Source organism: Diplotaxodon limnothrissa, linkage group LG17 (assembly GCF_057381915.1).
Source record: "Diplotaxodon limnothrissa isolate DT_005_m linkage group LG17, D_limnothrissa_male_GT1.1, whole genome shotgun sequence".
In the NCBI taxonomy this organism is placed as follows: domain Eukaryota; kingdom Metazoa; phylum Chordata; class Actinopteri; order Cichliformes; family Cichlidae; genus Diplotaxodon; species Diplotaxodon limnothrissa.
Genome location: NC_140612.1, coordinates 31,531,441 through 31,558,482, shown reverse-complemented (window position 1 = coordinate 31,558,482; position 27,042 = coordinate 31,531,441). Strand labels below are relative to the sequence as shown.

The following is a 27,042-nucleotide window of genomic DNA, read 5'->3' as shown; positions in this document are numbered from 1 at the left end:
TTTGGCACATGTGTGCAAGCTGTGCTTTTCATTGTGCTTACATTACCTTTCTCATTCTTCACAATGCATAAGCATGTAATGTGCATTACAAGGAGTGAATACACCTTTAAGCGTATGTGCTCGAGTTCCTTGACCAAGCAGCTTCTAAATATTTGATTTTGCTATGTGAATGTTACTCTCGACAAGAAACCCTCCATTGCAGTAAGTAACAAAGGTAGAGAGGAAGTTAGGGCAAAGGGGTATGAGAAAAAAATGACATGATAGGGAAAAAAAAAAGGAAACACAGAGAGGAGAAATGTGATGTGGAGGCAGACAGATCTGACAGCTTAGGAAAGCAGAGGCTAAGAAAAGAGAGATGTATGTGAGGATTTAAAGAGGAGCATCAAAGGGTGAAACACACTGAGTCATGTGCTTGTGAGAGACTTGGTGTGTGTATGTGTTCCTTACACACACATACCAATAAGTTTATAAAACCATCCCCTCTGAGTTTGCTGCAGCTTGGAGAGAAGTTGATGGACTTGGCATCTAGTGATGAACTTTTACTTTTGTGCCCACGAAATGGTGATTATTATATTTACTCAGAAAACACTCCTTGCTAGTACTGGGTTGGATTTGTTAGCAGCACATCCTCAATGTAACTCTCCTGTTTCACCACATCCCAAAGCTGCACTATTAGATTGAAATACATTGGCTCACAAAAGTATTCGGCCCCCTTGAACTTTTCCACATTTTGTCACATTACAGCCACAAACATGAATCAATTTTATTGGAATTCCACGTGAAAGACCAGTACAAAGTGGTGTGTGTACGAACGAAAATGGAACGAAAATCATACATGTTTCCAAACATTTTTTACAAATAAATAACTGAAAAGTGGGGTGTGCGTGGCTGTAATGTGACAAAATGTGGAAAAGTTTGCAAGCCACTGTATGGTGACTGTGGAGGTCATCTGAATACAGTGAATGGACTGCTTTGTTCCAAAAACCAGTTTGAAATGGTTTGAGCTTTGTAACATATAGCATTATCCTACTGGAAATAGATCAGAAGATGGGTGCAATGTGGTCAAAGGGGTGGGCATGGTCAGCATGAACACTCAGGTAGGCTGTGGTGTTTAAAGAATGCTCATTTGGTATTAAGGGGCCCAAAGTGTACCAAGAAAATATCTCCCACACCATTATATCACCAGCATCCATTGATACAAAGCCATTGATACACTGAACCACTGATCCATGCTTTCATGTTGTATATGCCAAATTCTGACCACACCATTAAAACGTCACAGCAGAAATGGAGGCAGGCTAAGCAACCCAAATCTTCTACTGATCAAGTTTCAGGTTCCTGTTCTTGGCTGAAAGGAATGGCACCCAGTGTGGTCTTCTGCTGCTGTAGCCCATCAGTTTGAAGGCTTGACATGTTGTTCATTCCGAGGTGCTCATCTGCATACCTTGGTTGTCACACCTGATTATTTGAGTTGCTGTCGCTTTCCTATCATCTCAAAGAAGTCTGGTCATTCTCTTCTGACCTCTGACATCAACATGATATTTTTACCTAGAAGACTGCTGCTCCTTGGATATTCTCTTTTTTTTCATACGTCACTTAAAAATCAACTTTCTGATAGCCAGTTGGAACTTTGTCTTGACCATGTCTTCTTGAATATAACCACTGAGTTACAGCCATGTGATTGGATAATTAAATTAATTGTTTTAAGAGCACTTGAACAGCAGTTGAACCTGAAAAAGCTGGTGAATGTATAATTCAAAAAATGTTGTTGTTATAACCATATTTTTTGGAATATATCTCATTTATACTGTACACACATCAAATACTGTTTTTAGACATCATAATTATTTCACATCCATCTTTCCTTTGTAGCTTGTGGTTTAATGAAACCCCATAATAGATTCAGTAAGCCAAATTGTAGGTCTAAGTTCAGCCTTTTGCAACAGTGTGGATTCTAAACCAGCAGCAAGAGTAAGAATGTAGCAAAGGAAAGAAAACCTGTAAAAAATGACAATTGGCAAGGCTAAGAGAAAGACTGAAACATGTATTTTAAACTCTTTCTCATATCTCCCTTATCTCCTGTTTTCCACTTCCAAATTTAACAAGATTTTCACACCTGAGATTATTTCTAGGAAAGCTGTGGAACACAGATAAGCGCGTGTTTGTGTCAGTGTGTTTAACTGTGCTTCTGTCTATCTGTCATCGTAATGAGACACCAAATGCTGACAGCCACGCACGCAAACTTGTTCAGAGATTCTTCGCTCGGATAATTATGACTGATGAGTGTCTCAGTCACAGATGTACTTACCAGGGCAAACACACACAAACACACAAACACTAACCTGCACATCAGTGAATCAGTGAAACAAAGCCAAAGACTCTGAACGTACAAAATGAGACGCACTCACACACTCAATTACAGCTCCCTTTTTTTTCAAATGCAATAATGTGACACACTCATCAGTGTCACAAGGGGCCAGAACTTAAGCCAAACAAAGCAAAGTCTTGCTGATAATTCACACCACAGGCAATTAACATCCACTCAACAAGTTCGAATGTCATCAACAAATCCACCAATACATTTTGCAGCAAGCTGATTTTACTTGGTGAAAATGTAAGAAAATTCAGACACAGACGAGGGAGAAAAGAACAAAAGCGAGAGAGCAAACTGGAGAACAATATGCTTTAAATATGCAGGGGTTGAGTGTTTTACAAGAGAAATGGAAAATTTAGAGGCAGAGAAAACACTGAAAGAGCAATGAGAGGTAAGAGGAGATTAAAAAGAAATGAGAAAGAGGGAGGCAGCGGTGGGATGAAGCATGTGTGCAAGAGACAGATAGGGTGTGTATTAAAACAGAAGTTGTCATCCTACCTCCAGCAAGTGCAGTTTTCTTGCCCACCGTCACAGTGACAGCAGTGGCAGCAATCATGATCCTCCCTGCTGGTAGAACAACACACACAATTAGCAGGTATTTACAGTACCTTATAAATCCAAGTATGTGTGCATGCACGGATGCCTTCCAGATATACAGACATGCAGGATTACTGTATGTGCATGCGGAAAATGTTCTTAGAAATATTTATATCCTCGTACACTTAGTGATTGTGGCAGTTGAAATTTAAGCATGTCAAAAATGTGTGTTTTTTTTAAATAAAACATATATATGTGACAGGCTGACTTGGACTGGAGAGGTAGTTTGGATTAATGTAATAAATTTGCACATGCTTCTTCCGTGCATCTACTCTGAGCCTTCGTGGCAGCTGACGCCAACTGTCATCAAACCACACATACCAGCCAGATTAACATTTTAAGCCATTATGTAACACAGATTATGAGAGCTAATCGAGTAATACATTTATAACAGAAGGATGTTGTCAGTGTGTTATATTAGTCCATGTGCACCATGTTTATATTTCTGTTATTCGGTCACTAAGACGAAAAAGACACAATGACAGCATGGGAAAAAAATGATGCCCAAAAAACTATGTAACTAAGATGGCTTTACGAGAAGGCTTTCTAAGAAAGGAGAGGAGGTTTCCATACTTTAATTGCATGCTCATGCAATGAGAGAGAGAGAGAGAGAGAGAGTGAAAGAGAAAGAAGGGAAAAAAGAACGACAGACTAAGAAAAAGGCAGAAGAGAAACAAATCGAAAACAGGGACAACAGGATTTATCTGCTAAAAATCAAATGAAAAAGAGGAGGCATGCCAAGTAAAAGAAACAGTTTTCCTCTACCCTCCTCCTCCTCCTCATTCTCCGCCTCCCTTGGATTATTCCCTCCCTCCTCCGCTTGGGTTTCCACCTCTTCTGCACTCAAGGTGGCGCTATAGTCAGCCTCATAGTCCCTGAATACATCTAAGAACAACACACTACATTTATCAAACTCCTAATACGTATTGGGAACTAGTTTATATTTAAAAGTGCATCTCACAAGCGTGGAAATACACCACAAAATGATTATCACCAGTCAACATAAAGCCCCTAAAATTCCTTTATAACTCTAAAAAACTATGCATGTAAGTCGAAGGAAATAGATGCAGAAAATACAAAACCACTGTGTTCTGACATTAGGAGCAGCAGTGTTTCCAGCTGCACACTGTGCACTGTGTAGTGGAGATTAAATTTACATTCCTGCCCTCTGACGCAGGCTAAATCGCTTTAATGCCAACATATTTTTCAAAGCTCTTTAAAAATACATTTTATTCCAGTGGAGCAAAACAAGAGAATTTAATCCAGAGGCAGGGAAAAGCCAGGTTCAAACTTGCATGCTTTTTTTTCTGACTTTTCCTTTCTCAACTACAAAAAAAATGAGGTTAGTATGATGTGATGGCAAAGATGACACGGCTGTTAATTTTCACACTCTGATGCTGAAAACTGTTCATCAAGACATATCTTAGGATATACATCAAGCTGGATGAAATACTTTACACTTTGCCTCAATAAAAATCACATTTCCCGATCTCTCCTAACCAGTCAAAGAACTTTGTTGATGCAAATAAGAATAATAAGAATAAGAAAAACTTTATTTAGGGAAATTCACATGTCTGACGGGGCTCATCTACTATTTGTATGACACTTGAAAAGGCATACGGGCAGTGGGTGCGAATGTTCTCCTGTATCTCTTCACTTTACAACAAAAAGAGAAGAGTCTTCCAGTACTGCTGTTTCCTTGAAGATGTTATAAAGTGGGTGTTCAGAGTAGATGTTTCATGATGTTTCAGGATTTATGCAAACTGCATTAATATACATAGAGGGAAACAGAAAAGAGCAGCTGTACCCCCCTGACGGTACAAAAACTAGCCTTACATGGGGGATTCTTTACTCAATTTGCTGAACATTGCAAAAAGAAAAAAGAAAAAACACCATCATAAATAGTATTTCGTAGGATTTGTTTGTTTGTTTTATTTTGTGGGTGTGTGTATACTAAGTAAAGGTATGTCCTCCTACCTCTAGTGTCTTGTCTGGGCATGTAATATAGAAACTTTCCAGCTGGGTACTCAGCTGCTCTGCGGTACCACACTGGGAAATGGTCCAGGGTGAACATATTTTCCTTGTCTGTGGAGGTCAGGAAAGACCTGGGGAGAGACAAAATATGCTAAAAGAACAACCCATTGCTTAATTAACAAGAAGAGTCTTTGACACATGGAAAAAAGCAACTGGATAAAGTAGGAAACTAAAATTGGAAAACAAAAAAATAGTGATATTAAATTGCCTTAACAAGACAGCCATTGCTTTTCAAGAGATATATCTAAAGAAAGGATTTACTAATGTTGAGAATAACAGATTAATGAATATACATTAGAGTTAAAGAGACTATAGTTTGGGATTGCTTGTAATATTGCAATATTGCGATTAATAGGTGTAATAATACAAATAGAGGGGATTCCCGGAATTGGAACAAAGAACAGGGGTGCAGGGCAGGAGAACAGCCAATCCCAAACCCAGGACAGGAAGCCAGAGGGACAAGCCTGGGGGAGGGCAACCCCAGGGTGAACAATAGAGAGAGTAGTGAGAGTAGTGGAAGACTTATTTGTATCTTCATCTTTGCTTAAATTGATGATTGTAGCTGTGTCTGTCATATCTCAAAACCCTGATGTCTAAATGCAAATACAGCCTAAACAGAAGTCAAATGTTTTGGATATATGCTAATTGTGTTTCTACACAGAAAATTCTCCCAAAAGATGCCACCTGGGTGTCAGGGATTAAGTTCAGTTTACCTTTAATTAACCAAGACGGGGGCATAAAGTCATCATCAGGTCTTCAATTACCATCAGTCTAAGGTAAACCTTTTATAGAGGTTTTTTGACACCAGTTTCTATTTGGTTTTGGATATAATAGCATGACAACATAGATGCAGTTGGACTTTTCTTACTCACTTGCCAATTCTTTTCTCGATACCGGCATACCTCAGAAACCTTATGAGGCCTGAACGGGTCCCTAAGAATGCTGTTTCAATTCCCTCATCCATACTGAGAGAGCAAGAGGGAGAAACAAACAAACGCACATACACACATAAAGAGGAAAAATATCAGAATCAGAATCAGAATCAGAATACTTTATTGATCCCTGGGGGAAATTATTTTTTGTTACAGTGCTCCATTTTAAACCAACATTAAGACAAGACAGACAATACGCTAACTAAGAATAGTACAATATATACATATATATACATACATACATACATAAGTCACTTATAAATAAATATTTGGAAAAGAAACATGTGTAGTTGTAGCAGCAAACAGTGTGTTAAGTGGATGCGTTGTACAGGGAGATGGCCACAGGCAGGAATGATGTATGATATATGTTAGTATAGATAATGATATATGTTAGTATAGATAAGAATCACCAACTGTGTAAAAAGTTGGTGGCATGAACTGAAGGAACATTTGTGTTCATTTTCACCTGGATACGTTGAGCATAAGGGCGTTCCAGTAAGCTTCCATGGGAGCCGTGACCACAGCATCAAACAGCGTTTGTTGCAGCAGCTGCATATCACCTGTTCAGAGAAAGTATAACGGTGTGCTTTTATACTGCTATGGTCCCTGAGTTCTGGACCCTGGGCTTTGCGTTTTGCGAGTTAACGTTTCTTTTGGATTTTGAGAATGACCCTACAGTATGTTTGAATGCTGTTTCTTTTGTAACATTGCTTGTGTTACTTGTTCTTTGCTACCTCCCTTGTGGGGGTAACAAAGTATTCCCTGTTTAGATGTCTTCCTGATTCATTTTGGTTACAGTTTTCTATCTTGTGCTGAGTTTATTTCCAGTTTCGAGTCACGTCGTGACTCATTACTGTCTATTCCCTGTTCTAATGTCCAGCATATTAGTATCTCCCTGTGATTCAGTATTCTCTGGCATATTTGATGCTGAGTTGTACAAAACTCACCATTAAGTGCTTACTCCTGCACATCGCACAAAGTCACAAGTGACATATACTTATTGGTATATAAACTTAGCAGAAAAATGTATTAAATTTTTGCTGATTATTTCTTTGTTGTAACAGTGTTTCTTGGCAATAAATCAGACCAAGACATAATAAATCCTGGACCCATGAAAAACATAATCATCATAATAACTTACTGTATGTGCAGTTTATTGGATCGGATGACTGAATTCAAGAAGAAGCAAAATTAAACAATTTATTTATTTAATAAATATAAATTTAGGGGGAAATAAACAGCAGCATAAGATTTATTACCAAGAAGCAGCTACAAAAAAATATCCAACTAAACACACATTTTTATACTTCTGACATTGATGCATTCATGCGATGCTTGACATTAAGTCACGACTTACACTCCAGATCTGGCTCTTTGCCTGTGAGGTATTGTTCCACAGCTTGAAGCTGACTCAGCTTGCGGTGTGCTGGGTCAATGTCTGTCTCACAGTAGGTCCTACAAACGCACACATATGTCAATTAAGCACGGTGAGGACTTTCAAATATAGTCAAAGTTACTAAATAAAAACGAAAGAAAGAAAAAATAACCAACAGTTTATGCAACTGTTTCTTGTCTTAAAATATATATATTCTCCTTTGTTTATGGGCACCTTGTAGTATGCAACATGCTATTACTCCCAGAGGGTGGTGGTAATGCACCTTAGAAGCTATTTGCCAGCCACCATTAAACAACAAAACCTATTTTTTTTCAATGTGACTATTTCAATCTAATATAAGATGATAAGATGTCTATAAAGAAAATAAAGAATATAACAGCAATAATACTGCTAAGAGTGAGGCAGAGATTAATGCTGCTGAAAATTGTGAACTCAGAGTCGTCATAAGCATGCAGAGCTGTAAAATAAATATATTATCTCAATCTAACATATTTATTAACATTATTAGTTTGCACTCACTGTGCAGCTGCTGCAGATCAGAGATATGAAATTTTTGATACGTTTAAACACAAGGTTACTCAGTGCATTCAGATTTAACTCTCTCCCATTTCCTAATCCAGGATCCACGGAAATCACATTAGTCTGCTACCAGATCAAAGAGAAAATTTATTTTATTGATTGAATGTTCTCTTTGATATATAGCCTACAAATGTGACCCATCAATCTTCTAATTTGGGTTCAAGCAGCTGCAATTCCAGCAGTGTAAAAGGGACTTAGCAGCAGATTAGGATCAACATTTATACACAAAACATTTATTTTCTGCATCAATGTTTTATGCTGAATGTAAGAAAATTCCAGTGACAATGCCACACATACAGTTTGCACTGCTGTAACTTTACAGTTTCATTTGATGTAGTTTATGAGCTCTGACCGAATAAGCTCTATTTATAAAAAAATAATAGTACATCAGATAATCTAGACAGCACTTTACTATAAAAGCTGTCTAATGAAAATGTGGCGTTACCAACCGATTTCAAAACCGAAACCTTCTCCAGACCAGGTTATGTGTTCATCTTAAGTTAGGGTAAAAAGGAAGCACCTTAATTACACTGAAAACTCTGACTTTATGTGCAACATAGACGGTGTTCGGGTTTGTCAGAAGTCACCGTCAAATTAACCTATGGGTAGGACAACTTCCCAAAGTAGGACGGTTTGTCAGAACACCGGATAAACCACCCTGTAGAAAAATGGGAAACACAACCTATCTCACAACCTGTTACACTGCAAGTTAAACTCACCACTCGTTGGCTATGGTCAGATCAGGAGCCAATAAGTCGTGAAGACCTGCGTAAGAAGAGAAGTCAAGACATAAGCCAGGGTGTATGAAACCCAGACACAAACGCAGATGTACAGAGATTGGACACTTACCCTCCTCAACAGAGACATTTCCTATGAAGACATACTGTCCATATCCTTGACTCAACACTATACCCAGACTGTCAACACAGAGAAGGCCAAGACCGTTACAGTATGTGGGAAACTTTAAGAAGGCAATATAGAAAATGTAAGAAGGAGACTTGTTTTGTTTATATGTTTTGTTTTGTTTTACTGGAGAATTTAAGGAATTTAGTAAAGTTTAAAGAAACTGGACAAACCTGAATGGTGTCTCATTGATGACAGTATAGTAGTAATCATTCTTCAGGAACATCACTCTTCTCTGTAAGAAAAACAGGCTTCATAAACACCACAGTGAGCACAAAAAGGCAGCTTTTCTATTGAAAAAAGAGGTACACGGGACAAAAAGGGGAAATAACTGATATAATAGTCACTAAGTCTCCTTTTACATCAACAGATTCCTGAAGAACAAAATTACTCACTCCTTTATCGACTGAAGTTTTCACATCTAAAGACAAGTTTCCGGTTTCTCCTTTAACCATGGCGGTCCTCAGCTAAAAAAAAAGTTAAGCTATATCAGCAACTTAAACTATAAGTCAAAGAAAATAAGTGAAATTAAAGGGTCAAAAATGCGTGTAAGTTTATGTTACCCACTTTTTCTTCGCTGTCTTCCCATTCCACTTCTGACAGATCCACACTGTTGTAGTTGGGTTTAGGCTTTAGCTTCTTACCCTCTTTATACTGCCATACACAAGCACAGGCACACAGACAAAAGAGTATGCTTTTAAAATAAGAGGCATGTACTCATAATCCATTATCTAATACCAACAAAAAAATCCTCGTACCAGAGGTCGCAGGTCAGGATGAGACAAGATGTACCCATTATTGGTGATGAGGTAGGCGTAGCCATGAACACCCAGCTATAAAAAGACCATAAGCAGACAGCCATAAGGAAGCAAACTGCTGACAGTACTGAAGTACAGCATATATGTTACAGGGTGTGTTACTTTCTGGTTTACCTTGTATCTTGTAGCTACTCTCATCAGTTCTCTCAAGGCAACATCAGTTCCTACTACTCCCAGTAGAATCCCGTGCGATAACTTTATGAGGTAAAAATATCATTTTAGAATTTTAAATATATCAAAATCACATTAAATAGCGCTCACTCTGAAACGAAATATAAACAATAAGCTCAAATAAAATCTGAGATGATAACAGCATGAAGCCTCGATGGAGTATTGTGAACTAGCTGGAGATAAGTGAGTGACTTTTTGTTAATCTTTGTTTTCCAGGTCACACTGTTAGAGCAGTGGTTTTATTTTGCAGCCAGCTCTGATTTGAAGAAAGGACTTTTTTGATCTGTGGTTTAAAAGTTAATACTGAATCAAACAAGGCTTCCAAATTTAAGGCAGCCTGTTTCTTAGCAGATCAAGGCTGGTTCCTTCGGTTTTAACCCTATTTCTTATACAGATTTATGAATATAAACTCCCACTTTTGTTATGATCTATCACAATTTCATTTCAATTTAATTTACCATTATCAACACAAAGACACAATGTGAGGTCAAAGTTGTAAAAAACTACTTACAGTCTCTCTCTTCTTGCTGAACACAGGCATGGCTACTGAGGTCATCAGGAGCAGGCTTTGTGCCTGAGTGTTGAACAGCTGTGATACAATAAACACACTTTCAGATAAATTAGTTAGCCTGTGGACAAAAAATTAATTAATTAATAAAAAAAAAACCCAAAAACAAATCCAGGTTTGTTTACAGAGTTTGAAAAAATAAGTGATTTGGAGATACTAGCTTTTTTAAGAGTTAGCTTGTTAAGTTACAAGCTAACTCTTAAAAAAGCTAGTACCGGCTTGTATAGTTAAAAAAAAAGTTTAAACTTTCCACTTTAGATTACATTTCAAACTGATTAAATGAATTTATAATAAAGCATTTTGAAAAACCACTTGAAATGTGGTTTCAAGTGAAAAACCAAGCCTTACAACATTAGATCAGCTGGTATCTCGAGGATGAGCTAACTTTAGCTTTAGCAAAAGCTACTGGAGTTATAAGAAACTACTAGAGGTGACTAAAAACTGACAACCACTAACTAAACAAAACCTAAGCATGTCGTTACAAATGCTACACTTCATTTTCTTTTTCTAGCTAAATCTCTAAAACTAGCTCCACATACAATTACCTTTTTTGTACTTGGCAACTGAAGTTAATGGTAAATGGGGGAAAAAGCACACATGAATGGCTAAAGAATAACACCTCCAGTAAGATTGTCAAATTACAATGTAATATTTCTGTGGCCAAATGAAAGGGAGGAAAACATAAATTCATAAGAAAAAAAATGTTTAATATTAAATACATGTAATAAATGTGCCAGGGAGGTGGTGCTTTACATCTGCATTCTTTATAATGACCATAGTCTAAATATTCAGAATTAAGTGAATATGTGAATATATTTGCTTCCTTCCTCATTTCTCTTTATATATTTAGTTTTTGCATATTTGCTACACTCACATGTTTCAGATCATCAAAAAATATTAAACAAAGATAAAAACCAGTTCATTTATTAAATTTTGACAAAAATAATAATATTAAACAACAATAATAAGACAAGCAGACTGACCACACTGTCCATATAGGCCTCAGTCCAAATGATGTCATGATCGTGGTTGATGACCATTGGCCGGCTCAGAACATGGAGGTACTCCATAACGTTTTCCTGGACATCAGCCAGTGTTGAGACATGTGTGTAATAACCTGCAGAAGACACAGAAAAGACACACATGTATTGTAACTCGTATCATAAACTACTCAGATGGAAAACTGAGAAGCGTTTTTTCTTTTTTAGTTTTTGGAAAATAAATTGTTCACCTATTATTTTTAACTCAGGTTTCTGCCTTTGGGTATTAAATTTAGAAGAAGAAACTCATTTATCAGACATCAGAACACCCTGTATTCCAAAACATGAAACAAATATCCCAGCTTGAATCTCCGACTGATACAAATATGTTTTTGACGTTCTTTAAAGCTTGGCTTAGTCTAAGGTTTGTGGCATTTCTACAAGTGGGAGACAGTGACGTCAGTGGGATACCTGCAGTGAAGCTGCTCAGCGACAACAGGCTACTGAAGCTCTGCCAAGTGAATACGTGCAACATATTTCCCCTTGGTAACATCTCCCAAGAGCGCTGGTGCAAACACTATTAAGCAAACTGAAACTGCATCCAGAAGGTTTAAGCAGAAGCTGTTTGCAAGAAAACAGCAACAAAATATCTGTTTGACAGATATCTGCCTGCTAGTAGAAGCAACTATCAGTTTATGCAACAAAATGGATTGCACCTGTTATAGAGACACAGTTATGACATTTTTGGCCAGGGATATGTTTGCAGTGTATCTGTGCTGATTATCAGTTATTTAGCCATGGATTTTAATATGCTAGAAGGAGCTAATGTGATTATTTCCTAAGCTGCTGCATGATGCCTTGTAATTCACAAGAGGGCAGCACCTGATACTTAGTTCCTCATAGTGCCACCTGGAATCACCACAGGGCCAGCACACCTCTTTTGGGAGCACCAGGGGTTTCGTAAGATTCAGAAAATTATTCTTTTTTACAAAAAAATTTTCAATTTATTACTGTTGCTGTCTTCCTGTAATGATTATGAAGGATTTGTCAGTACAAACAAATGTGACAACACAAACAAAGCCATCAAATTTAAAGACACTGGGCTTTACCCTTGTTGTTGCAGGCAATCCATTTGACATTTTCAGCAAACGTCATCTCCCGTCCAATCAGATAGGTGAACACTCGAACCTGGAGAGAAAGTCAAGTGCTATATGTAGTACGGCGTGATAAGCCACGCTAATTTAATACTCAGCTACTACAGCTTTTAAAGGATGATATTTGTCTGTGCTGGTCTTTATAATACCCGTCGTTCCGGCCAGTTAAACTCTTGAAAAACATCTTGGAAGTCCTCCATGGCTCCGTCTGTTATCAGCATGATTGCCTGGTTACACAGGCTGCCCTGCCCCAGTGCAGTAGCCTAAACACATAAATATGCACATCCAGTTTAATCAGTTTTAAAAATCTGCACTCAAGCTCTGTGTATTGTGGAGGTAGGAATTCCTAAATAACTTTGCTTCGCTATTATTACGGCCAAGGGGTAGCAGTTGCTATGATTGTGGCAAGGAAAGACAAACCTCATTGAGAATCCTGAAAGACTCCTTCATTGCTTTTTTTACTTTGCCCTCTCCTTTCACATGAAGCTGTTCCACCAAAAGCTTGAAATGCTGGAGCGAGACCCAGAAAAGTAAACACACAGACACTGTCAGTGAGCCAATGCGCTTCCCTTCGGGCAAACGCAGCCGAATTAGTCACAACAGAAAAAAGAGAGCGCAGTAGAGAAATTATCCCCGGCTTCCTGGCACACTGACCACTAACACCAAAGCTACTGCAACACCAGAAGGTAATCAAGATTAATCAACACACAAACAAAGACAGATTCACATGCACATATGAGGAGGAGGAATGACCATGTAAAAGGGTTTTACTCAGTTTTAGAAAGCTGTAAGTGTGCATGAACTTCTTTTATAAAAGACAAACCCTGTAAAATGTTGCATCTTGCATAGCTCAAGGATGGATATAAACACTTCTCTAACTAGTCACTTGTATATGAAAATGCGGTTTTAGGAAGAAGTGAAATTTTAATGTGAAACATCATGACAAAACTGAAAAGGAAATGTGTTTTCTTTGGTGTCAAATACTAAAAGTATTTGAACAGAATACTTTTAGTATGAACAAAAACTGCTGCTAACTGCTATTGTCTCTGTGCAAGAGAGGGTTGAAATACAAAGCATTGGCAAAGCCACATACAACCACAGATCAAACATCTACATGCACGACCACTGCACACGGCTGCAGCTATTAATAGCACGTAAGAGGAGCTCTTGTGTCTGTGAATGTGAATAGTAAATAATTAGAACAATAAGAATAATTGCAAGCGTAGTGAAACTGATTTTATGTGCTGTAAATTATATTTAAATATAGACATTTAGTAAAAAAAGTGACTCAAAACTGTGGAACGATCTACTTTTAGAGATCAGACAGGCTTCTTCTCTACCTGTTTTTAAATCACCTCTTTACCCTGGCCTTTGACACCATGTGAGATATTGGTTTTTATTTTTTTTTAAGTTTTATTTTAGTTGATTCTATGCTGTTTTATCTTGTTTCGCTAATATAGGGCTGTTCTAATTTTTATGTATTATGTGTTTTATTTATTTATTTTATTCTATTGTTTTTAACTTATTTTCTGTACAGCACTTTGGTCCTGTACTGGGTATTTTAAAGTGCTTTATAAATAAAATTGGTTTGGATTGGATTGGAAACATGCTCAAAATAACTGAAATTGTTGTGAAGTATTATTAACAAAACAAAAATATTGCAAATTGCATTTAATCCCACATATCTGCTCCGTGCTATTCTGACAAATGAGACTGTTTGCTTATGTGCATTTGTACTGTGTCACTGGGGCATGTTGTGTACTGCATCTTTAACATGGTTGGCTTGCAGGTTTGTGTTAAGTAATCTTCCCAGTAATGAAAGCTGAACAAGACTGAAAAAGTGACCCAGTGTGACTTTCAGTAGGACTAAAAGTGAATGGTTATGTAGGAATATTGGAACTCTTGTATAACAACTGCAAAACTGATGATTGTCTTTCTCTACATGTGCGTTCCCTCTTGTGCAAGTGTGTCAGCCAACATCTGTAAGCCCATTCTGCTACAGAATATCCTATGTATTCACCCAATCAGATCCCTTGCTGACAGGTCATGTGACCAACTTAAAATTGTCAGCAGCCGGCGACCTCACCCAAACTGCCATGATGTGGAGGGGAGTGAAAGTAGGGCATACTTACAACAAATAAACACACACACACTGAGACTGAGCAGACTGAGCAGGTGTTGGGAAGTTAGAAAAAAAAAGGGAGGACAAAGGGATGAGAAGAAAAATAAAACAATGACATTATTGGTGTTAGACATGGAAATAATTCAAGAGAGGAGAAAAGAAGGGAAATTGGGAAGAATATTGATATTCTTAATATGTTAGCAGAGGCCGAAGTCACATACGCTCTCTAGGGTTTTACTGGTTAAATCCTTTAAAGGGCAGGTTGCTTTAACTGTGATGTGATTACGGCATAAGCTTTGTCTTCAGGGTATTAGCAAGATAACTTGGAATTATTAAATTCCAAGAGGTTAATTCACTTAATCAGCCATGAGCATGAACGCATGTGCCATTTGTCAAGAGCTGCTTGTGTGTCTTACCTCTCTGTTATCCAGATCAGCCTGTACTAGCGTGCCCTGGAAGCAGGGCTCCACGTAGCGAACATAGTCACTGTACTGGAGACAGAAACCAATTCACATAAACCAATATGGCGACTGAGCAGCTAATGAAGAGTCAACATGATTAACATTTGCAGCAGGGGACAAACAGTTGTTAGTGCAGTTTTACGACCTGCAGTCAATCACCCTGAACGTCACAAAGTAATTAGATTACACTTAATCTCTCCAACCAACCATCTTTAAATATTGACTGTTCATAATGTAACAATATTGAAGTTGTTGGACTAATATGGAGTATGATTTTAATGTGTTCAAGACCAGTTCTATCAAAGTCAAAGCTAAGTTTCATTTTGAATAGACCTCATAAAAATAATTAACTAAACCATTTTTTAAACTACAGAGTTTAGATATGAAGAAGTACTGTTTTTTTGTTTTGTATTGTTTTGCTGCACGGTCACTCGGCTGAAAGGCGTGTAGCTTTAAATTCTGGTAAAAATACAGCTTAAAAGCAGGGGATTTGCAGGAGGCGTATGATTACACATGCAGTAATACCAGGATAAACCATGCTTATTACACAGATTTGTAGTTGTAGGGTTACACACAGCCAAAATCCCCCCCAAAAACCTAAAAAGAAAACAAATTTAGAAGCTTTCATGTTACTGAAAATTTGAGCCTGGCATGAACCAAATTTTAAATTTGGATGTGTGTGTGCATATGTACCTCCATGTTGACCTGTGCATTAGTTCCAGTGCATTTGTGTGTTTGGGCTTTAATCTCTATGTCACGCTCATCCAGAGCATTCATTGCATTTGTCTTTTGTATGACTGTTTGCACATATACTTACAGCTATGATGTTAACAAAGTCATTTTCTCCCAGGGTGTCCAGGATTGTATTAATGGTGTGCTTGGCTATTGTCAGTCTGAGTCCCTTCATGCTGCCACTGACATCCACGACGATTACTACATCTTTAGGAGATGTGGCTGCTTGTATATACCTAAAAGGACATAGAGAGAAAGAAAAAGTAGGTATAAGATGCACTACAACCTACATTTCACACCAAGTATGACCAGATTGGGTGTTATGTACTGCTAGTCCAGCAGCTAGGAAGAGCAGACAGTGTTTATCCTTTTATATGTTCCTCTGTCCGTCTGTTCGGTCCCTTCATCTCTTTATTACCATCCCCTGATTTTTCCAAGCTAATTAACATAAATGAGATTTCCCCTCGAGCAGCAGGTGTGATCGGCAACTTTCCAGATTTACTCTGTCTGTTTCCTTGATCTCTGCTTCCCAGGACAACTGTATTTATGTCTGGAAACCAGACAGAGTTCCCACAATCTAAACAGTCCTTTGTCTTTGTGATAGATCTCTTTACAGCAAATAAAATGTCACATGTTTCAGCAGCAAGGAAATAAGCATAAACACTAAATTAATGATGGCTGAATTCTAGTTAACTACTTCAGTGCAACAGTGCATATTGCACTGTCGTGTACACTCACCGCACTTCATTAGTCACACATCACTAGCACAAAGTTAGACCCCCTTTTTCAGAACTTCCTTAATTTTGTGGTATAGATTCAACAAGATCCAGGAAATATTCCTCAGAGATTTTGCTCCATATTGACATGATGGCATCACATAGTTGTTACAGATTTGTTGTCTGCACATTCATGGTGCAAATCCCCTTTAACTAATAAATACTTTTTAGTTTCCTGTTCTTAGCTGACAAGCGTGGCACCCGATGTGCTCATCTGTTTCAAGGTTCAATGGGTTGTGTCTTCAGAGATGCTCTTCTGCATACCTTGATTACAACAAGTGGTTATTTGAGTTACTCTTGCCTTCCTCTCAGCTCAAAGCAGTCTGGCCATTCTCTTCTAACCTCTGCCATTCACTTGATAATTCTTGCTCCATTTCCCAAACACTCAACACCTCCTCTAGTATCAACAACCATATCAAATTCAGAGACACTTGAATCATCCTTCTTTCCCATTCTGATGATAAGAATTCTTGAGACAGTCAAATACAGTATGGGTGAACCATACTAGACTGCCTAATGGTGCATAGTAACTGTTGACTGGGAGTGATCAGATCTGTAAGTTGGGTTTGGAGCTTCATTTTGAGAGGGCTAAAGATAATCAAAAGGCATCAATGGGGAAGGACAGGGCAGTATCGCCATACCAGTTTCTGTTTCTGCAATCAAATGTGACAACACCGTTTTCATCTGGAGTCCACTGGATGCCTGAAAGAAAACAGAGAGAGTGCAGATGATGGTCAGAGGACAAACTCCTGCTTGGATGATTTTTTGGTTGAACGGATGAACAACTGATGTCAAAATGAATGCTGTGGTAGCATTGTGTGATGACAAACTGTCAAACAAGGCTGTGATGGGTGACGCAGAGGGTGAGTAAAACAAGCTGTCACATATCTTCTGTTAATTACCCTTGCTCTCTCTCACAAACACACACGCACGCACGCACTCAGATAGACATGTACACAGAGAATTTATTAGCAGCCAGACTCTCACCGAGACTGACTCATCATGTTTGACTGTTTCTTGCGCTGTCAGTTGCTGTGTAAGTACAGTACACTATTTGGCTTATGTAGCTGAATGTTTATCTACAGTGCTGTTCATGTTGTTTTAACACTGCATCATCACAGGAGAAAAGTGCAGCCAAGGGTACCATCAATTAACACACTGTGCTACAATTCTGGGACGCACATTTGCTGGCCCAAGTGTAGGTGACTCAGACGTACCTGGATATAGCCTGAAAAAGCCCGTAGAACTGCCAAAGTACTGCCAGGTGAGAGTTGGATCCTCCTGGAAGTTATCAGCGAAAACATCATTCAGAGCCTCAGACATGTAGACTCCATTGAGAATATCAGGATCTACAAAACAGAGAGAGGTAATATATTCTACTGCCAATCTGGTGTATTATGCAGCATTTGCAATTATATTTAAGGCTTTATGGTTGTGTTACCTCTGTTGTAGACATTTGTGGGAACTTGTATGTTACTTTGCTGTATGTTGACTGGCAGTTTATTAAAATGTTCGTTTTCCTCCAATGTGAATTCTCCACCCAGTGGGACTGGATTCCCATCCTCATCCACAGTGTTGATCAACATGGAGTTATAATAGTCAAACTACAGAAAAAAGTGACAGTTGGTGGCTGTACATATATACTAACATGAGTAACCAATAAGAACAAACAGTTGGTTATAATTCAGTTATAAGTCTGTGGATTTTTTTTTTTCAAAAGGGCTGAAAATCAGCTCACAAACTGGATCATTAAAAGACAAATTGAAGCTCGCTCCACTCTTGAGGCTTCACAGTAGCTATCCATCTTTAATATACAGTTTGTGGTTAGTTAACAAAGAGTCCTATATTAAAATGCCTGTCAGGTCATTTCCCTTTTTGCAGCTACTGTACTGGTGATTAAAACACTGCCAAATTATATTTGGGTTTATGGTCATGCATTATCAGGTGTGCAGAGGTTTTGAGTGACAAGTGTGGGGCCGCTTTGTGTTTGCTGTTTGGTGGTGAGGGGTTGGGCATTTGATTTCTCTGGTAAAATGCGCTTCTGAGCTTGTTTTTTGCTAGCCTAATTTAGCATCCTATTTGTTCTCACAGTGAAATATAAGGTAGAGAAAAAAACGTTTAAATCTTAACTGCTTGGTGTGCGGTTACTGGAGGTTGCTGGCTATCACTGTGAAATCTGTGAAACCTTCTTGTGATTGCTTTGGTCACTAGCAGATTGTTGCAGTTACCAATGGTTCGCATGAAAGCCCCCAACTTGTCTTCTGACACTCAGCAGCTAAACACAGAGCAGTAGTGAAACTTGGCAAAAAACTGCAACGCAAATGGAAATGAAGAATGTTTGCCTTCAAAGTAAAAGCTTTGCCTTCAGTTGTTACAAGGGGCAAAACTTTTTAAGGTAATCTGTCTCTGTTTGCAGCTTGGGTCAAAACTTTCACAGCTTCACAACTGCTCAGTGACTAATTGTTGAGTCACTTTCTTCCTTGCAAACTTTGGGCAACTGTAGCAATCTACTGCCCTTAGTGTAGTTCCCTATACCTCTTTGAAAACAATTTCACTTAGCCAACCATTGGACAATGAATTGGAGAATATATATTTTTCCTAGAGTGTTGCCAGGGACTCACCAGCCAGTCTCGATGACAGGGTAACTAAGGCCTAACCAAGCTAGCTACTCAGCCAGCATTAGCATTAGCTCGCAAGTTGCTCACACTGCCCTTTTATCCAAATCACATATTCAATTCATAAAAAAAAAACTAACAAACAACAAAAATGGCAAAATTTGAGTTACAAAGCAATAGGTCTCATGGTGTGGACATATATTTTTACATACAGTGTCTGAGCTTTCTACTAGCAATGGGACTCTTATCCTGTATAAGCTGACAAATGAAAAACTTATAAGCAGATATGTCCCCCTTACCTCGAGTGTTTCATTGTACTCATGGTCCAGATCTGCATCCTCTGCTGCTTCTGCTAATCTCTGTGATAAAAGCATTACAGATTTTCTTTTTCTTTTTTAATTAGCAAAGTGCAGCATTACACAAACCTACACTAGTTTACCATGTATCAGTGTTTGATTTGATGATTGCCCATTTGATTGGCATTAAAGGTTTTTTTTACTCTGCATGCATAATTATTACCTTAACAGCTTTCATCTTCCTCCCAAGCATCTCTTCCATTTCTTCCGCAAACCTTTTCACCAGTTCGTCTCCATTCACCTCCTCTATCTTCACTGTACCTTCAATATCCTTGTATTTCTTTAAAACACACACACAATTCAATTTAAAAAGAAAGATTTGTTTTAAAAAAATGTAAAACACTGTGCCAGCCTTTGCAAGACTGTTTTAAGACAACAAAACACAATTATAAACGATTTCTACATTTTCAACAACACACGAAACCAAACAGTCCCCTCTGAAAACAGAGATCAACTGTACAGGCAACAATCCTGATACACAAACCTTCACACCAGGCATTTACAGGTGTCCTGACTTCATCCTCTCCCTCCACCCCTCACTATTTTGTACAAAGTGATGGTAATGTTTTCAAAGATTTATAATTCAGATGTATAATAGGCAGACATAAAAAAGAGTCTTAATCCTGACATGTTATTATAGCAGTGGCATTCAAAATGATCACCAAAACATTTTTAAACATATTTATGTTTTCTTTTTTTTCTAGTCCAACAACCAGTCGGCCAAATAATACTCATAGTATTTATTCACAGTAGAATCACAGCAGCTGGATAAATGCAATTTAAGGGATCCCATACAGTTACTGCATGAGGACTAAAAGGTTAATTTCCTGCACTAAAAATAATGTAATGACATTTACCCGTCTTGTTTGTTTTGTATTTTTCTGTTGCCTTTATAAAGATGATTACCATTAATTACAATATATTACAATTATTATCAAATTTGCTCAGGAAATAGATTCGATAAGCCATGTGTCCCATGCAACAGTGCAACATCCATCTAATAACTAAGATAAGTTAGATACTCATATGGTTAATAACAGATGTAAAATGAGAAAAACTCACAATATACGGATCTTTTGCAGGTTTGTTTGGGGGAAAAAGCCCTCTTTGTAGCTCCAACATGTTTATAACTGTCAAACAGAACCCCAAACACTCAATATCCTACCCAGTTTACTCAGGCAAGAAGACAGAATCACTAAGTGTTCCACTTATAACAAGAAGCCTATCGATTAGGCAGAGGTGGATGATTTATGGCTCCTTGGTGCAAGGATAAGACTTAAGCGCTGGCTGTTATTACACACCACTGGCTGAATAAAAAGACATTTTGCAGATAGGAAAGATACAGCAAATGAATAGGGCTGTTATGGATACAGTTACTACAGCAAGTGTTGCTCGTGCGATAACTGAAGCACTTACAAGCACCACAATGCTTTCTGTTTTTGATCAGGTTGATATCTTACAAGCTGTGAGGTTGGACAGTGTAGAAAACTGTTTATAACAGCTAAATCAGTAAGGATTGGTTATTTGTACAGCTTGTTTGGTTAACGTTGTTAACACACACTTTGTGAGCCTGCATAGCAGATGGTGAATGGACCTGCTAGCGATACTACAGGGTGGCATGCAGTGCAAGCTCACACGTGCTAATTACTAAAAGGCATGCCTGAATATTTGAATTAAATGTGACATCAGATTGCTCTCTAGGCCATGCGCAGATGTTGTACAGCAAATGTATGTCAGTCTGCCGTGTTCTTATTGGCTGATGTAATGCACAGAAGGGGGAGAAATGACGAATTCACACTCTGCCCCTTTCAGTTTTGCAGCATAATGTTGTATTTTTTGTAAGATTTCTTTGTCCATTCCCAGCTTCCAGTTCCAACTTTAGTTTTAAATATTTGTGTAGCTGGTAATACAATAAGAGGTGCAGGTAGAGGGAGAGCTCAGCCCCAAATAACCTTCCCTGTATGTTCCTCTCTGTATACTTTTGCGTGACTAATCATCAATAAAGGCATGTTAACCATACCATACCATAACCATCATTAAATATAGCCTAAAAATAATCATTTGCCTGTCTGAAATGGGAAATTAGTGAAGCATACTATGTCTTGTAACATGTACTTGGGCATGATGTCTTGGGCTAGTATGTACTGTATGAGTAATAATTTGTTGATATCTGACAACCTCTATTTATAAATGTATTTTATATTAAATGGACAGTTCACCCCCAATAAAATCAAGTCCTGCTTGTTTTGATGTGAATAGCCCCATTTTGGTGAGCCTGTTGTAGAGATTTCTGTCCTATTTTGAATATAATGGAATCAAATGGCACTTCATTTGGCATGCTCAAAAGGGCAAGAAAATACATAACACTCAGCAGGAATGTTCCATCCATCCATCTTCTTCCGCTTATCCGGGCCAGATCGTGGGGGCAGTAGCCCAAGCAGAGAAGCCCAGACCTCCCCTCCCCAGCCACCTAATCCACCTTGTCTGGGGAAACACCAAGGCGTTCCCAGGCCAGCCGAGAGATATAATCTCTCCAGCATGTCCTGGGTCTGCCCCAGGGCATCCTCCCGGTGGGACATGCCCAGAGAACCTCACCCAGGAGGCATCCTTGTCAGATGCCCGAACCACCTCAACTGACTCCTTTCGATGTGAAGGACCAGTGGCTCTACTCTGAGCCCCTCCCGGATGGCCGAACTTCTGACTCTAAGGGTGAGGTCAGCCACCCTTCGGAGGAAGCCCATTTCTGCCACTTGTATCCGCAATCTCGTTCTTTCGGTCACTCCCCACAGCTCGTGACCATAGGTGAGGGTAGGGACATAGATCGACAGGTAAATTGAGAGCTTCGCTTTTATACTCAGCTCTCTCTTTAGCCGCAGCACCAATCCGTCTGTCGATCTCCCGCTCCCTTCTCCCATCACTCGTGAACAAGACCCTGAGATACTTAAACTCATCCACTTGGAGCAAGAACTCGTCCCTGACCCAGAGTGGGCACTTTTTCCGGCTGAGGACCATGGCCTTATATTTGGAGGTGCTGATTCTCATTCTGACCGATTCACACTTGGCCGCAAAACCGTTCCAAAGTCAGTTGGAGGCCATCACCCAATGAATCCAACAGAACCACACCATCCTTGAAAAGCAGAGATGAGAATCTGAGACCACCCAAGTGGAATGTTCCCTTCCAGAAATTCCGAACCAGTCAGCCGACTAATGTAATTCTCTCCTTTTTGCTCTGTTTTTGGTCTCCACCAACTCCGAATGGGAATTTCTGTCTATTTCAATAACTTGCTTGTTTTCAGCTTGCCATGTGGTCCTGGTAATTTGGCTTACTGTGCAGTTTTAGACCTGGTTACTGAAAAAAAGATAATCCAAAAACCTTGCTAGGAGCCATTTCATATAGAAGCTGCTTTTTCCCCCTATTGAACTCCTTACATGAGCTGTGTTACCATACTGACGAATGCAATGTAAATATTAATGGCTCACCCACCTGGCTGATAGTTAATAAAAATGTAACTTCATAGATGAACTGCCTCTTACCTTCTGCAGAAGTTTAGCTCCAGAGTACCTGGCGGACAAAGCAGTTATCTCTTTGCCAAATGACACGGCCCACTGCTGCACCCTGAACAGACAAAATACATTATCAATGGAAGGTAGATACCCTTATATAGGTAAAGACAGAGCTACTAGCTCAAATTAATAAACCCATTATAAAACACTGGAAATGACCAGAAATGTACACAGCAAAACATTTATGCACTTACTGCACACTCACTACTGACAGAGTGAAGCAGATTATTTGAAGGTGATACTTAAAATAGACATTGTACCGGGTCAAGAGGTTATTCTATGCTCACTAACATGCAGCAATTCTACAAATCCCCAGTGTGAATGCCAATGAGGTAAGGTAATAGAGTTTAGAGAGCAGACAGGATGTGACAGATGGCTTAACCTATGGGGAGTCAGTCAGCTCGCTGCTAGTTTGCAGGCAGTCTTGCCAGCATCGGTACTGAAAACTGGCTTATCATTTGTTGACTTGTTGATATTGTCATTGCAAAATTTGAGCGTGTTCATTTTAAAATGTGAGGGCCAACAGTGTGTAAGCCGTCTGTACTGTCAATATTCTTCTTCAAGAGATTTCGTTTAGTATTACCTGTCATGGTCCTGGGCCATGTGGGCCCAGTATTCTTAGTTTTCATGTATTTTTGTATTTTGTTCTTTATTTAGGCCATGCTTCCTGGGTTGATCTGTTACGTTGTTCCTTATGTGTTTTCCCTTCGTGACTCTTACCCCCTGTGTGCCCCTCTGTGTATTTATGAGCCCTCGTCTCTCTTTGTGCTTTATTCTATGTTTTCCCCAGCCCGTTATGTCTGCGTTCTCCCCGTGCTCTCTCTCCTCCTGTTTGAACCTCTGTGTACTTCCTGCTTTACTTTGCCCATCTCCCATCAGTGTTACGTTCACTCCTGCCGTGTCTTGTTATGATTATCAGTGTCACCTGTGTTCCCCGTGTGCATCCACTTCCCCTGATCATCCCTCATGTGTATTTAGTCTCTGTGTTTCGTACAGTCTGTGTCGCGTCGTCTGTGTTCCCACCCTCCGTGTTTCCATGCCCGGTCTATTATATTCCAAGTCATAGCCTTACCTTAGTTTATTCCCAGTTTAGGTTTCTGTTTAGTTATTGCTCTTGTGCTGCCCTTATTCTGGTTTGCTTCTGTTGTATTCATCAGCCACAATAAAAGGCTCGCTTTTGTTTAAGTCCACTTCCTTATCACTCGTGTCTGCACCTGAGTCCTCCACGCACTTTCCACTCGGTCCGTCACAGCGGACCGTGACATTACCATTCTGGTTAATCATAATCTTGCCGATCCCTGTTCCTGTTTCAAGGCAGCATCAAGAACTTTGGGTTTCAGTGTCATAAAACAATATTGTGATATTATTGAAGCAGGAGATCATCTCCTCTGACACTGGGTTAGGAAATTTGTGCATTTTTAATGATTTATTTTAAAATTAAACTTATTAAAATGGCTATACTGTAATTTTCGAACCAGTATCTGTACCAGTCAGATCAAGAACAGGTTGCAGAAACAACTTCAATGAACAGTAAAAGTATTTTACTTACTTAATTTTTCAATAGATAAACTTGATTTTATCCCCAAAGAAGAAAAAGATCTATGTGTACACTTATACTGTTTATTCCAGAGCAAAGACGTGTTTTTAGTAACAGCTCACAGAAAGGTGCAATGTTTCCTACTGGCATTAGGGTTGCATAGCCTTAGAGGATAAAGATCTGACCTTCTTGGCCTGAAATGTTCCGGTCGTGACACTGTTAACTTTCACAGCCATAAGGGACCTGCTGCCATTTCTTCCCTAGGCAGAGTGCGGCATTTGGGGCTTAGTGACCTATGTTGGACAGTTGAACTCTGGTGTCCCCAGAGCTTCATCTGCCGTCACCAGCCTGACTGCTGACAACACATACAGTAAACTCTTTAAGCTGTATAACTACAAATCTTATACACTGCACTGAATACAACTCTAATCTGCACAGGCAGACATTGCCTTATGGTTTTGGTCGATAGATGTAAGTATGTAAAGCCTGTTATGCAAACATTAACAACATCCATGCTAACAAAGTGCTGTGCTTCTCAGTCTCTCTCAACCCATTCAATTTTTATCACTTTTACATATACAGTCACACACACATGCACACAAATTCTTCTGCTAACACACAGCTCACACACAAACAAGGCTACTGCAGACTGACAGGACTGTATCGATCTGTTCTTGTCTTTCGTCAGCAAGGCGGTTGAAAACCGTTAAGGCGAAAGAGCTTCGTCTTGCCTTTGGAGAATAAACAAACACAGCATTTTGTCCCAAAAAGAAATATCCACCTGAGATAAACTGACCAGTAATCGTACACAGTCTTACAAAGTCAACACTCTGTGAAAGCAAAACACATTACGCAATATAAACCGGTCCCTCTCATGGGAAGGCAATCATTGTACATGTTTGAAAAGCAGTTTTACAGTAGAAGTAACAAGCCTTGTGATATGTACATATGATTAAATGCAAACATAGCAGGACTCCATCAATCTGTATAAGCAGAGCATTGGTGTTTGCCAGCATGGCTCTAGGTGACTGCTGTGCGTTGACAGCGCTAACCACTTGATCACCATGCTGCCTTTTCCTACACAAAATCTTTTCTAACAAAATAAATTGTAATTTTTATTTTTTTTAAATAAATGTCTCTTTATCTCTAGTCAGACTTATATGTCAGATTATTTGAATGTGGCTGTAGAGAGGAGAACAGTTTGGCAGTTCGCTGTACCCCACAGGTGTCCAGATGGTCCATATGTATGTAGAATAATCAGCCAACCTAGAAGGAACACTATTGACTCATCCATCTGACATATGGCTTTAAGAAGGATCATACTGCACGTAGAGCTGCCAGGGTGTGCACACAGAAATTACCTGATTTAAAAAAAGGCTGTGTGTCTATATTTGCCACTGAATGGCAGCACACTGGGTGCCACTGTGATTCAGGATACAGCCATGATATGGATATGTAAACAAAAACAAATGCAAAAATGAAATTAATTTCAGAATAAATGCAGCTTTATGCAAACACCAGACACCAGTCAACTGTCTATTTTTCTAGCGCAGTTTTACTTACGTTTCTGGTGAGATCTTCATTTGACCATCAGTCATGAGGCACAGTGAACTGGAGAGGATAATCCACATCAGCATCATCAGCCTCCCGCTGTATGGCCCACTTCTGTCTAATTTAATGGCATTCCTAGCTTTTCCCAGACTCCAGCAGTTCATCCCTGCAGCTGCCGTACGCTGGAGAGAAATTGAGGAAATCAGAACAGTGAAAAAGCATGAATTTAGAAATTTAGAAACCTACAGAGAGAGAAACCTGAAGTCTTGGCACAGATCTACACATACAGGGTGGTACACAATGCACCTTCTCTAACCGACATCTACCTCATTAACTGTGAAAAAAGGGTGACCATTAGCATTAACTTCCTCCCTTCTTTGGAATATTTAAAAGTAACAGAATTAGGCCAGCTAGGTTCTGCAGCACCACTTACAGGCTGTGTCTTAGCTAGTTTATGGCAGTAATAACATCTTTATATGAACATTTATCATTTATACCTAGATCACTCTCTGTCAAGTTAGGTTGTTGACTCTTTTGTGCATGCGAATTGAACTATATTCCAGTCATGTATGTTGGAGTTGCACGAAAGCACAGAGTATTATTGCTTCTGTAAAGTCTTGTAGCTATAATACAAAAAATTCCAACTACCACATGCACATCACTGAACTGTTATCACCTTGCAAACACAGTAAAACTAATGTACGTCTTGATCAGGAATGGTTCAATTAATTTTCTCAAGGGGCCACATGAGAAACTGGGACTGTTTTAGGAGACCGGACCAATTCTGTACTCAGAAGGTGTGTTTGATTTGGCAAACTGGTT

General features: G+C 39.0%; 1 protein-coding gene across 3 annotated transcripts in view; it reads right to left on the bottom strand.

The window, feature by feature from the left end:
* The window catches only part of cacna2d4a (calcium channel, voltage-dependent, alpha 2/delta subunit 4a), a 97,528-nt gene extending 71,126 nt beyond the window's left edge, over positions 1-26,402 (bottom strand). Inside the window, exons 1-27 of one of the 3 annotated variants that reach the window (XM_085376421.1) lie at positions 26,233-26,402; positions 23,103-23,184; positions 19,732-19,848; positions 19,512-19,571; positions 18,039-18,201; positions 17,815-17,946; positions 17,239-17,299; positions 15,907-16,057; positions 15,045-15,119; positions 12,927-13,016; positions 12,656-12,769; positions 12,462-12,540; positions 11,356-11,489; positions 10,316-10,393; positions 9,748-9,828; positions 9,574-9,648; positions 9,383-9,469; positions 9,211-9,282; positions 8,989-9,050; positions 8,762-8,829; positions 8,632-8,677; positions 7,295-7,392; positions 6,404-6,497; positions 5,878-5,970; positions 4,949-5,076; positions 3,737-3,856; positions 2,873-2,941 (exon numbers count right to left, since the gene is read on the bottom strand). In XM_085376421.1, coding sequence (XP_085232547.1) covers positions 2,873-2,941; positions 3,737-3,856; positions 4,949-5,076; positions 5,878-5,970; positions 6,404-6,497; positions 7,295-7,392; positions 8,632-8,677; positions 8,762-8,829; positions 8,989-9,050; positions 9,211-9,282; positions 9,383-9,469; positions 9,574-9,648; positions 9,748-9,828; positions 10,316-10,393; positions 11,356-11,489; positions 12,462-12,540; positions 12,656-12,769; positions 12,927-13,016; positions 15,045-15,119; positions 15,907-16,057; positions 17,239-17,299; positions 17,815-17,946; positions 18,039-18,201; positions 19,512-19,571; positions 19,732-19,848; positions 23,103-23,184; positions 26,233-26,384 — 2,581 coding nt within the window. In that variant the 5' untranslated portion in view covers positions 26,385-26,402. Of the gene's footprint in view, positions 1-2,872; positions 2,942-3,736; positions 3,857-4,948; positions 5,077-5,877; positions 5,971-6,403; positions 6,498-7,294; positions 7,393-8,631; positions 8,678-8,761; positions 8,830-8,988; positions 9,051-9,210; positions 9,283-9,382; positions 9,470-9,573; positions 9,649-9,747; positions 9,829-10,315; positions 10,394-10,917; positions 10,936-11,355; positions 11,490-12,461; positions 12,541-12,655; positions 12,770-12,926; positions 13,017-15,044; positions 15,120-15,906; positions 16,058-17,238; positions 17,300-17,814; positions 17,947-18,038; positions 18,202-19,511; positions 19,572-19,731; positions 19,849-23,102; positions 23,185-26,232 lie in introns of all 3 variants that reach the window. The other 2 variants (XM_085376422.1, XM_085376420.1) reach the window with 2 other exon arrangements.
* Between the last annotated feature and the right edge of the window lie 640 nt (positions 26,403-27,042).